The sequence below is a fragment of the Protopterus annectens genome, chromosome 15.part0 (assembly GCF_019279795.1).
Source record: "Protopterus annectens isolate FY-2018-M chromosome 15.part0, PAN1.0, whole genome shotgun sequence".
Taxonomy (NCBI): domain Eukaryota; kingdom Metazoa; phylum Chordata; order Ceratodontiformes; family Protopteridae; genus Protopterus; species Protopterus annectens.
The window spans coordinates 674,404,852-674,422,815 of record NC_056749.1 but is presented as its reverse complement, the minus strand read 5'-3'; the positions used below and the strand labels follow the sequence as shown (position 1 = coordinate 674,422,815).

Sequence of the window (17,964 nt, the reverse complement as noted above, 5' to 3'; positions counted from 1 at the left end):
TGGCTTCACCAGAAGAAAATTAAAGTTTTGGAATGGCCCAGACCTAACTCCAATAGAAAATCTGTGGGGTGACCTGAAGAGGGCTGTGCACAAGAGATGCCATCGCACTCTGACAGATTTGGAGTGCTTTTGCAAGGAAGAGTGGGCAAATATTGCCAAGTCAATGTGCCATGCTGATAGACTCCTACCCAAGAAGATTGAATGTTGTAATTAAATCAAAAGGTGCTTCAACAAAGTATTAGTTTAAGGATGTGCACAATTATGCAACCAGCTTATTGTACATTTTCTTTATTTTTTATATTTCCCCTAAAAGATTTGTTTGTTCACAACAATAACTCCAGAAAAGTGATGATTTCATCCTTAGTTCAAGGAAAGCCAGACAGTAACATGGATACAGATCTAGTATCAACAACATGTGTACTTGAAACATGCTGACTACTGTTTGAAGCTTACTGACACTGTGATATTAACTGACAGCATGCTTTAATGTGAGGTCAGTGCACAAAACATTATGTTCTCCATAAAGACTTGTGAAGTTGGGTCAGAAAATGACACACAGAAGCTTGTAGAGCATTCAAGAGTTTAGATAATAAATAGGAGTTCTGATTCCAAATTTATTGCCCCAGCCATTTGCCAACAATGCGACCTGGAGCAAGTCACTTAAACAGACAACTCTTTAGGCCATTTGCGAAACTGGGCTAGGCTATGCACTTCAGTGGTTTCCTTGACCGCATGCCCAGTAACTACCTATGGACTTGAAAGAACAGCTTAAATCATGGAGCACCTGATGAAGGAGAGGTAATACTGGATGTCACACAACATTACTGGTTTTCACATAGTAATAGAGAAATACTGATCTTTCATGTGGTTGTGACAAAAGAATGCGTGTGCACCTGCATTTGTTCCACCATACTATGGCAGAGCCGCAATCACCATGCACAGTCGCATCAATGGCACAGGATTGCTAGTAATGCTGTAAAATGACAGCAGAACTCAGAGAAATGGAAATCCCGGAAACTTTGGTTGATGCAAAGGAAATCTATGAACATCCATGAGCTAGTCAATCATCTGTGATCCATTTAACAAGTAAACCACAACAAGCAGGTTGCACAGACCTTCAGATGGTATATAAAAAGTGGTAGCACAATGCAGCTCTGCATGTAAACTGTAGTTCCATGGAACAGCAGGTACAGCTTGTAAGGAAATTTGCATGTTTTTAAGTTCAGGTACTCATAAATAGAGCTCTGCTAGACTTCATCAACTTTTCACTCAGTTCCAATATCTTCTAATGGAGCTGTAGACAAAAATGTAAACAATTAAACATCCTCTAGATTCACAAATATAGTACATACTATATTTGGTACGTCTCCTGAGTACCATGATGCACAGATAGACTGTGGTACTGATGTGTGGTCTATAAAGGAATGTCTTATTTTATGAATCGCTTATAGGTGTGCCTAATAAACAGTGGTATACCATGTGTTCTAGTGTTAAAGAAATTCGTAATCTCTGTGTTACACTGAAGCACAACACAGCACAGCAGGAAACAGCTATGTAATAAGGTACAATTTGTCTGCTTTACTAAATATTTGTTCCCTGCCATGCTGAGCTCTGCCATTATGCTTAAATCTAATTCACAAAGATTTATTTTTAATTAGGCATGAATGATAGTAGAGCTAGTGTAATTACCATATTATGGTAATGAGAGACACTACTGCAGTAAGAGTGCCCACTGATGGGAGCAGCATCACTGTGTGTGTGTGTGTGGGGTGGTTGTGTGCCACAGGAAACTCCAGTGCCAGAATGGTTTTCCTACCATACAAATATGGTACTGAGCACCACATCAGCAGGGAATGTGTTCTCAAGTATATGCTAAGTGGTTCAAACCATGTAAGTTGTCCTGAACAACAGGTCAAATTTCCAATGCCAACATTTCAATAGGAAGGCCATAAAGCATGTATTTTCTACAAGAAACTGTACCTCTTCCCTATTATGCAGTTTTCATAAGAAACATGAGAGAACAAAGTACAGCAGTATTTAATTACATGAATATCTCAAATAAACAGAAGGACACGTTCTGGGCAATAACAACAACAATATAACAGAATGCTCTAGGAGCTGAAAACTATACTGATATATTGTGCATCTTCAAGGAGGCAGGTCACAAAGGTAGAACCTGAATGGCTAGTTTTATGCCTGATCTACATCTAAGTCCTGTATGCATATAACTTAACCTTTCTAGACAGTTCTGTGGTATGAGATTCAAGGAGCTCTTTTAAATACTAGAACAAAATGGTCAGGCTCTTGAAAGTAGATGAACATTAAAAAAAAAAAAACAATATACAGGTATTCCATCTGATCTCTTCCGAAGTTGTTGTGTACATTCAAAGGTAAGAAAGACCTAGTAAAAATAAGTAGGTAAGGCCGTACTTTTCTGCTCCTTTCACCAAAGCAATTTCATCCGGAGATGATGAAATATAAGTTCGGCAGTTATCGTTTTTTGTAGGTCTATCAGGTTGGTCCTCTTCATTGATTTCAACAGTATGGCACAAGCATAAGGCACGCAGAAATAACTCCTCTCTCTCCTGAAAGGAAGAAAAAATAATGACAGTCTGGGGGAAAACAGTGTCACATATGATGAAAGTCTCTGTTCACAATAACTACACTTACTTTGTGGCTAATATGATACCATAGTAAACTGTTCTGATTATTGTTTTTAATGACAATCATAGACTTCCATACAAATTAACTTTTATTAATAAAAGAATTTGGCCCGTCATAAAATACTGTGCCATACTGAGCACGCAAAGTGGCTACATAAAGAAAATGATGCAACATCCCGCCTCATATAATAACATTAGAACAGAAACTGTTAACCAAATAAACTGCTTGTAGTTATAATCAATGAAAGCTTCAAGTTGGATCATCCCATACTTTATTTCATCACAAAAACTTACCAAAAAATTTTGCAACCCTCTATAGGATCAAGCAACGCATCAACCTAGCTCTTTCTTTCCTTCACTGTTATATGCTTCCCCCATTCTTACAAACATGAACACTACCTATAAAAATTGAACTGGAGTCTTGCTACTACAAAGTAGCTACATTTTAATCAACCTCCCTAATAAAACACATCATTAAACAAACAAACAATTAAACGGGCTCACACTCCCACAGCACGTTACCTACATGCTGCTAATCACTGCCGACAATCTCCTATACTCTCCTGATGAATGCCCAGCATTACAGAATATTCTACTAGACCTTGGCACTAGCAACTAACTCCTGCTATGTATCAGTAAATCATTTAACATTGCTAGGGACTATCTCTACTCCTATGTGCCAAAACTCTGGAATGAAATCCCTATATATACTAAAACAGACAGATAAGATTAACATACTCAAAACCACGCCTAAACAGCACCTAAACAAAAGTTGGCTTTTCTCTTCCTGTTCACCTGGCTAAGTCTTCTCCTCAGATTTCTCTTAATGAAAAACCCTAGCACCTCTCTACTTTCTAACCCCCTACTCTACCTTATCTCATAAAATCTCATTAACTTTCAAACTATCACATTCTCACCGCCTTCTCCCCTCCTCATTCACTAACCCTCCACTGTCTGTCTCTCCTATTATTTTCATCAGCCTGCAGTTTCTTTCATTCTTAATGTTAAATCAAATTACAGCTTCTATCATCCAATAAAATTTGAATTTCTTTACTTTCATATATTAAACAGTGTATGTGTGTATATAAATATGTGTGTGTGTGTGTGTGTGTGTGTGTGTGTGTGTGTGTGTGTGTGTGTGTGTATATACGTATATATATATATATATATATATATATATATATATATATATATATATATAGACATACATACACACACACACACACAAACACACATATATATCACACAGTGGATAGCGTCACCTCACAGCAAGATTTTCGGCTGGGGTGCCTCCTGTGTGGAGTCTGCATGTCCTCCCTGTGTTCGCATGGGTCTCCTCCAGGTGCTCCGGTTTCCTCCCACATTCCAAAGACATGCAGTAGGTGGACTAAGCACACTAAATTTACCATAGGTAGGAGTGTGTGGTGGAAGAACTACAGCGGTAGGGCTAGCCACCCAGTGGTGTAAACCTTGGCCCTAGACGACTGTCACTGTTGAAGTGACACCCCAACCACATGTGCATAAAATGGGAAAAATGATGGATGGATGGATGACCTTCCATATATGGAATATATGGAGCAGCGTGCATGTTTTTTTCTCTTTGTAATTTCATTCTCAAATGATGTTTATCCAGTTCATGTAAATTTTGTTTACTGTTTTCAGCACTGTTTATACACACCCTTCATTTTCATGCAAAAATGTATAACGTTTATATAAAATGTATTGAACATGTAAAAATATTTTTACTTTTATGTAATGTAGGTTATTTAACTGTGGAGCTTTCTCCCCTTGCCTCTTCTGAAAAATAGGTTTTTGCCCAATCAGTATTTCCCAGTCAATAAAGACAAAATAAGAACAAGTAAAAACATAAAATGTCTTCCAAATCAAACATGCACTGGCATTACCATCAGATGAAACAAGTGCAGAGAAACTGCCCAAAACATATAATTTAAAACAGAAGTTACACAAGGACAAGTAATCTCCAACACGTCCTCCTGTAGTACATCCAGCAAGCAGTAATTTCTAACAGTATCACTTGGAATTGTCCTTAGAAAATCAACCCTGACATCATCACACATTACGTAATGGCTGCTACATTCCATCTGTTCCATTTCTTTCTGGATTTATTCCAGGCCATTCTACTTCTCAGGAAGATTCTGAATCTATCCCCAGCCATTCTACTGCTCACGAACATTCTGGCTTATCCCTAGCCATTCTACTGCTAACGAACATTCTGGCTTATCCCTAGCCATTCTACTGCTCACAAACATTCTGGCTTATCCCTAGCCATTCTACTGCTCACAAACATTCTGGCTTATCCCTAGCCATTCTACTGCTCACGAACATTCTGGCTTATCCCCAGCCACTCTACTGCTTACGAACATTCTGGCTTATCCCCAGCCATTCTACTGCTCATGAAGACAATTTATAAACAAAATCAGGAATACGACACAAGTCCAGCATAATGAACAGGACATGGCTTTGAAAAGAGCAGAAGGGGTAAGGTTGGTAGGCATCCAGTAAAGTTACTGGAGGTAAGCCTTTGAATATCACCTGTTGTTGTGACTTCTTCAAGAATGGAATGATAAACTAAAAGGGAGAATTCCTTCAAAAGATACTTTAAAGCATATTTTTTCCAAAACAAAGTTCTGTTCCTGGAAAGCATATCCATATGCTTAATTGATGTAGTTACATTAGACAAATATGAAACTGCACAAATGGCTTCCTAGTTCTAATTTAGTAGGAAGACAACTGAAGCAGCCATAGCCTTAGGCACTATGTAAAAGCTTGCAGTGATTGGTCCATACATACTACATAACTGTTCTAACACACGCTAACCAAAGATAAAAAACATGGAGTTATTTATTTCAAGACCCTCTAGAACACTTGTAAAGAATTTGGCTCACTGTCACATTTTATTTTGTCATTTAGGAATGGATAACACATAAGCTAGAAATTTAACTATATTTTACTAGCCTGGTATCATGAAAGGCAGAGACATTCTGTGCAGCTTACCCAGAATGGTAAAGAACAGCACCCAACCCAGGATTTAAGAACCCTTTGATAACTTCCACCATCATGGAAGTCCCTTTTGAGCATACAGCAATGGACATTGTGGATTAAATTCTAAAATCATGTTAAGCATCTTAAGTATAGCCTAGTAATTATTGTTTATACAATAAAAGTTCCTGAAGTAGCACCCTATAAACTGTCAATGCAAAGTCCATTACAAACTAGTATTGAATTTCCCTGTGGTAGGAATGATCAAAGAAATTCTTGCTGACCAAAGAACCACATTCATGTCCAGAGTAAAGCATGGACCGTGTCACATTTTTTAAAGGGATATTTGCATAACACCCTTAAACAGATGGGTTACTGGAGAGTTTTAATAAACCATTAATCTTTAAAGCTGTAGCAGTGAGTGGAATAAGATGGGAACAATTGTTTGCATATCTTCTTGTTACTGTGAAAGAAGTACTAATACCTTAACTGTGTTCTCCCTACTTCATCTGCTACATGTATGACATCTACAAAGCTAGTTAGCTATACAAAATGAAATATAGGAGGGGGAAAACATGTTTAAAAAGTGTCAGAGCATTTTGTTTTAAATCTGCAGGATGGGTTATGAAAGTACACTGTTGCAGTATTCCTTATAGCAGGGGTTCCTTGCCTAGGGCAGCCTGACATCTGGCCAATATACCTAAGCCTTAGGTTGTAATAGGGACATCATATGTCACACATATACTCCCTATACGTGGTATAGGGCATAAAGGTGAAGTACTGACGTACCATCCTCAGGGCTAAAAAGCCCCAGGAGGAACAACAGTCCAAGGAAAAAAAGGAACATGGTCAACCAGAATGAGAATGAAACAGGGGAGGAGAGAGTGAATACTGCAACAGTGTAGAGAAGGACATCTACTGTTATGGTAAGATTTTACACAACTGTACTTTGTCCTTCTATACCACTGTTGCAGCATTTCCTACAGTAGGAAGAGTGCAAAAGGTCAGGAGAAAAGGTGGGAAAAGGAAAGTCCAGCACAGCCATCAAGAAAGCCATGCAAGATAGCACTGGCAAATCCAGCTCTAGCCCTGGAAACCACATCCAACTTACAGTGCTTGGTAAAAGTATGCACAGAAGTCTAACTAGCTGCCTTAAGAAAGGAGTTGGCATCCAGTTCTTTGAAAAGAGCACCAGAAGAAATCACAGCCCTGGTAGAATGAGCCTTAACAGAAGAAGGGCTTTTCCCATAAAAAGAGTAACAAAAGGAAATGGCCTTAGATATCCATGAAGAAATAGTTTGCTTAGAAACAGCCAAACCCAAAGATCTAGGATGAAAGTTAACAAAAAGTTGCTCAGATTTACAAATCGCTTTAATTTTATCCAAACAATATCCGAGTTGTCTATGCAAATCCAATGTGTGAAGAACCTTCTCAGTAGCAGACTGCAGAGAAGGGAAAAAAGTGGGTACCATAAGGACACCCTGTCCTTATGATAAACTAAAAAAGGAGGAGGTAAGGCCCAAAAGAAGAGCAGTCTTAAAAGAACAATGCTGTAAGGAAGCTGAAGCTACAGGCACATAAGGAGCCCGAGTCAAATTTTCCAACACAAAATTACAGTCCCAGGAAGGAGGAATCGGCTTCCTGGGGGGTCTAATATGAAGGATGCCTTTAAGGAATTGTTTGACCTCAAATCTAGAAGTCAAAAGAGTAGTCAAAGGTAGACAAGCAGAAATGGATGACAGGTAGGCTTTAACTGAACAGTATGTCAACCCAGCAGTGAGCAACTCACACAAATGAGAGAGAACTAAAGGAACTTCCACAGAAAGTGGATTCAAGTTATGAACAAGACACCAAACAGAAAATCTTTTCCATTTCGACAAATAAAATTTCCTGGTAGTGGGTTTACTGGTGTCCTGCAGAACCCGAAGCACATCCTCAGTAAAAAGTGTCTAAAAGGGATCAAAACCCAATCACCCACAATGTCAGCTCATGAGTAGACAAGTGTTAATAGATGACAGACTCCTTGTCCTGTGTGACTAGGACCACCTTGTGGGGCAACTTGTGATGATTGCCCTTGGCTAAATGCAGACGAAGAGGGAACCAATACTAAAAGGGAGTCCCCAAAAAGATTCTGGAGCATCTTATTCTATCTTGAACAAGACCTTTGGAATGAGAGGAAGGGGAGGGAAGGCATAAAGAAACATCCCCTTTCAGGAAAAAGATAGGGCATCCAACTTCCAAGACAGAGGACATTGGACCCTGGTGCAAAAGACAGGAAATTGTCTGTACAGAGGGGTGGAAAAAAGATCTGAGGAGTACCCCACTGGTGGACAATGTCCAGAAACACATCTCTGTGAAGTATCTACTCGTGAGTCTGTCTTATGGACCTCCTGAGAGAGTCTGCCACAATGTTCTGATTTGAACGAATATAAACAGCCTGAAGAGTCACCTAATAAAGGACAGCTAGATCCCAAATGTGAACAGCTAGTCTGCACAAGAGGTAAGACCTTGTTCCCCCTCGCTTGTTGATGTACCACATCACTGTGATATTGTCTGTCTTGAGAGGCCCTGGAATGAAAAGAGAATGAAGACACAAAGAGCCAAAAGAGAAGCTTTCATTTCTTTGATATTGATATGGACCTTCCTATGACGAGGAGACCAAAGACTGTGAACCTTCAGAGTGCCGAAGGAAGCCCCCCCCCCATCTGAGGTTTCCAAAAAGAGTTCCTGAGTGGGGACTGAAAGCTGAAAAGGAAGCCCTGGGTTGAGAGACAGTTGATAAATCCACCACTGGAGCTCTACCTTGAGACATGAGAGAAGAGGAATTGGAAGTCTAAAGATGAGAATGTTGAAGCCAGCCTGACTTTAGGAAACACTGAAGTTTTTTCATATGAAGTCTGGCCAAAGGAAGCATATGGAAGCCATGTATCTCAGAGCCCTTAGAAACTCTCTGGCTGTAATGCAGGCCAGAGGAAGAAGGACTTGAAATAATGCAATTAGAGTCAAAGCTTTGGGAGGAGGCAGGGATGCCAGAATTGGAACAGTCTCAGTTTGTACCTAAGAAAAACATGATCCTGAGAACGAGTCAGGAAGGATTTTTGGATGTTCACTGTAAACCCTAGACTTTGCAGAAGAAAACAGTATAATAAAGATGCTAAAGTAAAATCTCTGGAGAGGAAGCTTGAATGAGATGGTCATCCAGATAAGGAAAAAACTGAATTTCCCTCATCCTGCAGAAAGCAATCACAGGAGTAAGGCATTTGGTGATGACCCTTGAGGCAGTACAGAGGCCAAACAGCAAAGCAGAGAACTAAAAATGCAAGGAAGCAACAGACAGATGTTAACATTTCCTGAAAAGGGGATGAATAGGAATATGGAGATAGGCATCACTGAGATCCTGAGAGACTAGGAAGGCCTGAGGTTGACGAAGAAGAAACAGAGTTTGAAGGGATAGCATTCAAAAGGGAGGGACCTTTAGAAAGGTTCAGAGCTGGGACAGATAAAGAATGGGTCTCCAGGTGCCTTCTTTCCTGGGAACCAGAAACTTTCTGGAATAAAATCCCTTTCTTTTTTGAGAAGTCAAAACTGTTTGGATGATTCCTTGAGACAAAATGCTTTGAAAAACATCTGGAAAAAAAGAAAACAATTCCTGAGGAGGTTGAACAATGCCCAAAATGGGAAAAGGGGTTTCCAAAACATGTAATATCTCTGATGAATGATGGAAAGAACCCAAGAGTCCTGAGTGATATGTAACCAATTGGAAAGGGACAGAGAAAGATGAAGAGATAGAGGAACCTGGCTGAGATGGGAGGGAAGAGACTCCTCATTCGGCTTCCTGGCTGCTGTGTGCACCTGACCCGGTATCGCTCTCTTAGCTCTTTCTATCCACTACCCTGCAATAAGGGACCTGCCTGACTACTAAGGATTCTCTCATCTACCTCCAGCCTGCCAACTTGGACCTTCCTTTTTATGCTGTCCCAGTACTTCTCACCTGATTGATTAGTACTTGGCAAAGTATGTATTATCATTGCCCCTTGTTGTAAACAAATTTGTTCTCGTTTTTTTATCCCTATTAACTGATTGTTAGATCCTGAGTCAGGAAAGCCAGCAGCCAGACCCCTCCTTAGGACCATTATCATCTATATACTGCTTCCCTGCCATTCAGCTTACCCTTCCCTACTTGCTATACTTCAGAACTCAGTCACCTGATGCTATACTAACTTTGACCACGAGGTGGCAGTCTAACCTAGCCTAGACCCCTTCCTCTCTTTTCAATCTACTAGCTTCGGCTCTTTTTTTTCCCTTCTTTTCTCTTCCCCTTGCCCTACTGCCTAGCTATTCTCCTAATCTACCTCTTCCTGCTCCTTCTCTGCACTCTTCTCAACCCCTACCCTCTGCAGACTAGTAACTTCCTTATTCTGCCCTCCTCATTACCCTTAGTCTTCCTTCTTACCTGCTCTACTGAAACCTTCTTACCTGCTCCACCTTCTCTCTTTGGGTTGTTACTGCTTATTGATTGTCTCCTTCTCTACTTGCTGTGACCCGCTCCGTTCGTCCTGCGGGCTCACTCCGCTCCCCTACCCTACCCCCAATTCTCACCCACTCCCAGTGCTGTTAAACTTATACCTATCTGGCCACACCCACTGTCCTCTGAACCTATCACCTAACACTTGAACATATCAATTCCACCCCTAATCCCCCTCCTCTATCATCTGTACACTACTACTTTATACCTACTCTCCCCCAAACCTCCTCTAACTATCTTATCATACTATATATCTTACTTCCCCACATAATTTGTCACTTTAGCCTGCCTTATAACTTACTTAACCTTTCTACCATACTACTACAATATGGCCTATGTACATACACCTATCCTCAAAAATTCTCTACTCATGTCTTCTTCATTAATATTCCTTAACTTATACTCTTACCTACTATGAACACTACTCTATGTTCTTTAAAGTACCCCCTCAACAGTAAACTACACCAACTACACACCCCAACTCTCTCTCTCATAGCAACATTACCTTTACTTCAGCCTACCTACTGCCTAGGTTTCACAGATATACCCACATTACTTACTTCCCCAACATGATAAGTCTACCCAAATACTATAAAGTCATAAAAACTGCATTGACACATTCTTTAAACCTTCTAATAGGTGGAGACATTCATCCTAATCCTGGCCAAATACCACAACATGACAATCGACAAAAACAATCATTCAACAATGCTTCCTCCTCTATAATATCAGGAAACTCACTCAGAATAGCTCAACTCAATATCTGTAGCATTAATAACAAGATTAGCCAACTGCATGCTCTTTTACAAGCTCATGCATTTGATATCCTTTGCCTAACTGAAACTTGGCTAAAACCCGCTACTCATGACCTAGAAATAACCCCACCTGGATATAACATTCTAAGATCCGACCGTACATCCAAAATAGGTGGAGGTGTGGCCATCTTGCATAAATCTGAACTTCTTGTTACACCCATTGATGTGTTATTACCCCCAAATACCAATGCTGAAACTCTTACGGTCAAACTTCAAATTAATAGTGCTAAATCTATCTATATAATCTGCTCCTACATCCCTCCAGGTAATAATATTACCACTCTCGAAAACATTCTTAGCAGCTTATCTACTCTCCTACCTCAGGAAACTATAGTACTTGGTGATTTTAACATAAATTGGACCACATGTAACTCCCCTAATCCAAACACCCACATAAACTTATTTGGCTTCACTCAAAAAATAAACTCCCCCACAAGATTCCATAAACCTAGCAAAAAGGAAACTATTCTTGATTGGATCCTTATAAACAGTCAGCCAGATATTTATAAAGTTGGAACTCTCCCAGACGACATTAGTGATCATGTACTAACCTTCATAATAAAACAAAAGAAACACAGCTCTAATAATTACAACATGGTCACCTTTCGTTCAAAAAAATTCTTCCAAGCAGAAAACTTTCAAAACGAACTAAAAGCCGTTAATTGGTCACCTCTAAAGCAACTCAAACTGGACGAAGCCGTCTCTTATTTTAACACTTCATTCCTTCAAATCCTAAATAGCCACGCACCTATCCACTCTTCCCGTGTAAGGACTAAAATAGCCCCCTGGCTCACAAAACTAACCAGAGAGAAAATGCTCCTACGGAACAAAATATGGGCCAAATGGAGAACCTCAAAGAACACTGCTGACCACTTATACTTTAAGCAATTAAGAAACGCTACCAAAAAAGACATTTTGTTAGACAAAAAAATTATTATTCCAAACTTCAACAATCACACTCTAACAACCCTCAAAAGTTTTGGTCAGGCATTAATAAACTCCTCAAACCAGGGCAGGCTAGAACTCCAGCCCCAAACTCTATTCCCCATGATAGTCCTTTGCAAATAGCCAAAACCTTTAACAACTACTTCACTGAAGCTATTCAAACTTTAACAAAAACACTAACACCCACTACCCCCTCTCCTTTACAGAATACAAACAGCTCTATTCTCCTCTTACAGTTACAACCAGTTCCAACTCCGTTTATCTGTAAACTCCTTCAGAAACTCAAACCTTGTACTCCCTCTGCAGATAACCTCCCAGCAGAATACCTTCAAGTAGCTGCCAAACCCTTAGCTTATCCAATATCCATCCTTATACACAGAACAATCACAGAAGGTACCATCCCTTCCATATGGAAAGTATCCCATATAATCCCTTTGCATAAAGGAGGTAAATTCACTGACATTTCCAACTACCGTCCAATTGCTCTACTCTCTCCATTAGCCAAAATAATGGAAAGATGTATCCACCATCAACTACTCCAACACCTGCTCCATAACAACTTACTTGCTAACTGTCAGCATGGCTTTAGACCCTTTCATAGCACCACTACTGCCCTACTAAGCTTTACAGACTGTATTAACAGAAATCGAAACAACAACTCTCTTTCATCTGCTCTGTTTATAGACCTATCAAAAGCTTTTGATATGGTCAACCATAGCTTACTTATCAGTACTCTAAAAGCCCAATCTCTTGACCCACAAGCTATTCTTTGGTTTAAATCCTATCTAGGTAACAGACATCAAGCAGTACTCTGGGACAACAATCTTTCCACACCCCTCCCTGTGAACACTGGAGTCCCTCAAGGCTCTATCCTAGGTCCTCTTCTTTTTTCTATCTTTATTAACAATCTCTACACTATTGTTCCACAAGCCACTTGCATACAATACGCTGATGACTCTACTCTAATCTGTACTGCCAAGTCCTCATCCTCTCTCCAAACCCTTACTCAAACAGTATTTAATTCTGTAGAAAAATGGTTTACTGATCAATGTCTCCTCCTCAACCCCAAGAAAACCAAACTATTACTCTTCACTCCCACTCAAAAATCGCCACAAATCCACTTCACTATTAACTCCTATAATGGAACTTGTATCTCCCCTGATCCTACTGCACGCCTTCTGGGTATAACCATTGATCACAACCTCAGCTTTGATGACCAGATCAATAATACTATTCAAACTATCAATAAAAAACTAGGCTCTCTGTATAGAATCAAACCCTTCCTTACACAACTGGCTAGAACTTCCATTACCCAGGCTCATCTTACTTCTACCCTATTCTATGCTTCTGCCATTTATACCAATCTATCTAAGCACACTCTTACCAAGCTTGAATCTAGCTATAATAATATAGTTAGATTTGCTACTGGCTCTCCCTATCGGACCCACCACTGTCTCAACCTCAAACAACTCAAATGGTTAGAACTACAAAACCAACTACGATATAATCAACTTGTAATCACACAAAAAATTCTGTACCACCCTACTAATACTCCTATCCTGTCTAACCTGATCTCCCCATATAAAAATCTTACAACGCTACGCTCAGCTAGCAAGTTACTAATTGCCAACATTAAATCTAATAACAAAGCTGGGGACTCACTCTTTACCAATGTGGTGGGCAAAATCTGGAACAACCTTCCTACAACACTAACCTCTCTTTCATCTACTCCACTCTTTAAGAAACACCTCAAAGATCACCTAAAAATACATTGGCTATGTCCCTGCTCAATGCCTGACTAAATATTCTTATTCTCCTTTCTCTGCCCCTTTTGTCAGCAGCTGCAGAACCAAAGACATTTTTATTGCCAAGAGGAGCATCCATCAGTTTGACCTTGATATCATCAGGCAGAGGCTGAAGGCGAAGCCAGGAGGACATCCTCAGTACAGAACCAAAGGCAGCAGCTACATCATAACCACATTTAATGGAGTGGCGAGCCACTTGAGAAAAGGATCTTAAAGTGAGGGCTAAACCCTTCCCCTCAGAATACGGAAGATCTCAAATAACCTGAAAAGCCTGAGAGAGAGAGAGAGAAGCCAAAATATACCTGGACATAAGGGTATGATAACTGACTGCCCTGAAGGCCACAGTAGCAGCAATATACACTTTCTTACCCAACCTTTCCATAGTTCTGCTGCCTTTGTCAAAGGGGAGCAGCTTAGTAGAAGGGAAAAGCTTAGAGGGTTGATAAGAAGGTACAGAAATAACAGAAGGCTCAGTGGAGAGACATTTGTAAAGAAATTTTAAATCATCAGGCACCTTATAAAACCTATCAGTTTTTTTAGGAGCATGGGGTTGGGAATCAGGAGCCTGAGAAGCTGCAGAAATCATATCTAACAAGGCAGCAATAACAAGAGGGACAGCAGAGAGCTTGGGAAACTCCATCTGAAGGAGTTCATAATACCTCCTTTGAACATCAGAAACCTGGGCACAGTCGCACTTAAACTCTGTAATATGGGAAATAGTATCCGCAAAGGAAATCTCTTCAAAAGGGGAATCTGGACTGATAGAATCCTCTTCCTCTGAACCATAATTCAAGGGAGAGGGAATCTGGGAGGAATAGGCAATTCCTCATCAGAATCTGCTTCCTTATCAAACAAAACCTGCTCCCTAGGCCTCTTGAGAGGAGTAGAAGATCAAGAGGGAGCAGGAACAGAAACCCCCTGAGGAGGCTTCAAAGCCATAAGGGCATTGAACAAATCCTGTGCAAAATCCTGCCATTTACGCTATGGATCCATAGGAGAAGAAGTATGCTTTTTTTTGCTTCTTTTTATAAAGGGATGTCAGTCTTAACCATCTTAGGTGGCTCAGACCCTTGCATACACTCAATAAGTGTAGTAGGAATCTACTAACAAGGATTTGTGGGACACCCCTAGGCCCTTTGGAAATAATTAGCTGCGGTTCCCCCTGTACATCCAAAATGAACATCCATAGAGCCTCCAGGGACATGAGAGAAGCTGGGTCCATGTCAGCCTACAAGCAGTTGTGGCAGAGGAATCCAACTGAAAAACTGGGCTTTCCTTTGGGCTTTCACCAGCCTCGAGACACAGACGTCCAGTGGAGGCAGTACAGCAGACGAAAGAAGAATCTGACCAAACTTTTTTGGTCTTCTGCTTTGCGGACAGCTGACCTTTGGGTCAGGATGATTCTGCCATAGTACCCCAAGCCAACAATTTTAGATGTTGGTTTTCCACGTAAATAAACAAGATAATACCAAACACTGCAAGAATTAAGCTGTCTTAGCAATAAACAGGAAGAATATAGCAAAAACTATCAAAAGCTCTACTTCACCTATGAACCTATGAACCAGTATGTCAGTTTGGAAATTGTTGTCACTTTCCAGTGACGTGACACAGAGGATTATTCGAAAAATGGTTCCGCTGGATTTCCTAGTCAATTTTATTTCTTAGATATGTTTTTAATGTGACATTGTGAATCTATTTATTATAGTTTATGTTTACATGATGATGCTGACAGAACAGAAGTTGTTCCATTTGTTTAGTGAATGCAAGTATTTTCCTTTAGATATTTTCTTTGAATATTTCCCTATGACAAGTGCGTGGACCACATTTATGTATGTTTCCTGATCAGAACACTTGATCATGGGAATATGATGCTCTGAAGTGACTATTATTGGTATTTTGTCTGGTTTGTGAATATTTTTTGGTTATTTATATTTGGACAACATGTCACACTATTTGTCCATACTTATGTATGTCTTTTTACATCTACAGTTTTGGAAGCGAATATGATCTACATTTTATGTAATTCCGTGCGAAGTATAGCTTTTATTCTTTAAACAAGTTTTTTAAATAGGATTCTTATAATGTGTATTTTGCATTGTCTTGTTATGATGTATGAATGCTCTCTTGTTTTGATTGGCATTCAAGTTTTTTAAAGGTTAAGATGTTCATTTAAATATCTTACTGTATGATGAAGCATTGGATGACCAATGCGAAAGCGGTCACAATAAAGTTTCTTGTTTTATTTTATAACTGTGCCATGTTTGCTACCTTTTGATAGTTTTTGCTATATTTTTCCATGTAAATAGCCAAAGAGGAGAGCCGATTAAGCAACAACTTTGGGACAAACGCCTGACAAACAGAACAAGACGTATGGTCATGAGAAGCACCTAAGCAAAACAAACACTGATTGTAACAGTCCTTATGGGGAATCTGTCTCCCACACTGGCGTTTTCCCTTTATGGATGACATGTAAACCAACAACCAGCAAAAAAGCAAAATAGGAAAAATCCCAACAAGGCACTTATCTGAAAACGGCTTGGCAACCAGCAGACAAAAGAGTATTCAGGCTGATGATCGAAGATGGCATTCGGACTGGCAGCAAAGAAGTTCTGAGGATGGTACATCCGTACATCACCTTTATGCCCTTCACCATGTATAGGTAGCATACATGTGATGTACAAAGTCCCTACTACAACCTCAGGCTTTGGTATACTGGCCAGACATTGGGCTGCCCTAGGCAAGGGATCCCTACTGTAAGGAATACTGCAACAGTAATACAGAAGAACATGTGTAATGCCTGAGAAAACTAGGCAATAAACTACTTGCATGTTTAACTTCTGCAAAGCATAAAATCCTTGGAAACTGGCAAGAACCTCTTGAAATTGCAAGAAAAAAAGAAACTAATTATGAGGTAAAACACAAGGAAAAATGGATAGCAGAACAGTTACATCCATACAAAACTTCGGAAGCTTTAGTCAGCAGTTGAAGTATGCTTGCAAGACAAGGTAAGTCCCACACATCATGTCCCGAATTCAAAACAGGATAGACATTATCTACATATCAAAAACAGGAAGTAAAAGGACATTTATTCAGGAACAAGGGGACATTTTCAGAGCTGCCTGGTAAATCAGTTTAATGCACACAACACAGAAACCTTACCTGATGAGCATGTACATTTAAAATAATCTGGATACTCAAATTCTACTGCAGGGGTGTGATGCAGAAAATACTTATACTTGAGACCAGAGAAGGATCCAAAAGTGAGTGATACAGTCTCTAAGTCGTCTTCTTCTTCTTCTTTCGGCTTTTCCAGGTTAGGGGTCGCCACAGCGGAACTCCGGTCTAAATTTGATTTATATCCCATCATGTCAGTGAAGGAACTAACTGAAAAACTGGGCAAAGCTAGGTTTCTGCTCACTTTGGACCTAAACAAAAAGACCCAGAAGTACTGTCTGGTTAAGTGCTCAGAGTCACAAAGTGTACACATGGAGGCTGTGGGAATCAAAGGCAGGACTACAAGAAGCAGCTTAACAGTTCATAGACTTAATCCTCTGTATTGAACCTGCAAAATGATGTAATTCCTCTGTTGTACAGAGGGCATTATAACACTTCAGGAGATCTCTTATGAACTCTTTAGGAAGGTCCTCAAGAGAGGATATCAGCTTTAAATTAAGCATACAAGACATTCTATCTGAACTTTTGACAAAAGCAGGACAGGCTCTCTCAGGTCACCCTGTGCAAAAAAATTCCAGTTATGTTAACTGTGGCCTGGATCATAACAGCTGGCAACAGGACATCTAATGGATGTAGTAACGGCGAGCTCATCCACAGTGAACTGCTGCAGCAGCTCAACCACAGCAGCCATCTTTTGCAAGCCTTGGGGCACTGTTAGCCGTATGGAATTAAAAAATTCATGAGTAAAGCTCCACAGTAAGAGACATGCACTTATATCTGCTGCAGTCGTCAAGGTTTGGTGTACGTATGCTGAAAACCGACTCTCCTTTGTCCATGACCTCACTGTGGTGGTTGGAAACCATTTCTACCTTGCACGACTTATCCTTTGCGCTATCTCCTCAAGATCTAAAGTTGTCACAGAGCCACTTTATTCATCCCTTAATAGGCCCATCACTGAATATAATGCACTGTTAGCATACACCTTACTATGTACCTAAACCAGCTTAAGACATGCCAGTGTTTTCACACTAAAAAGA

General features: G+C 40.0%; 1 protein-coding gene across 4 annotated transcripts in view; it reads right to left on the bottom strand.

Annotated features, from left to right (window-relative positions):
- The window catches only part of ATP11C (ATPase phospholipid transporting 11C), a 1,720,948-nt gene that overhangs the window by 316,979 nt on the left and 1,386,005 nt on the right, over positions 1-17,964 (bottom strand). For all 4 annotated transcript variants that reach the window (XM_044057530.1, XM_044057531.1, XM_044057529.1 and 1 more), the window contains one exon: positions 2,431-2,585. In XM_044057530.1, the coding sequence (XP_043913465.1) occupies positions 2,431-2,585 (155 nt within the window). The remainder of the gene's footprint in view (positions 1-2,430; positions 2,586-17,964) is intronic.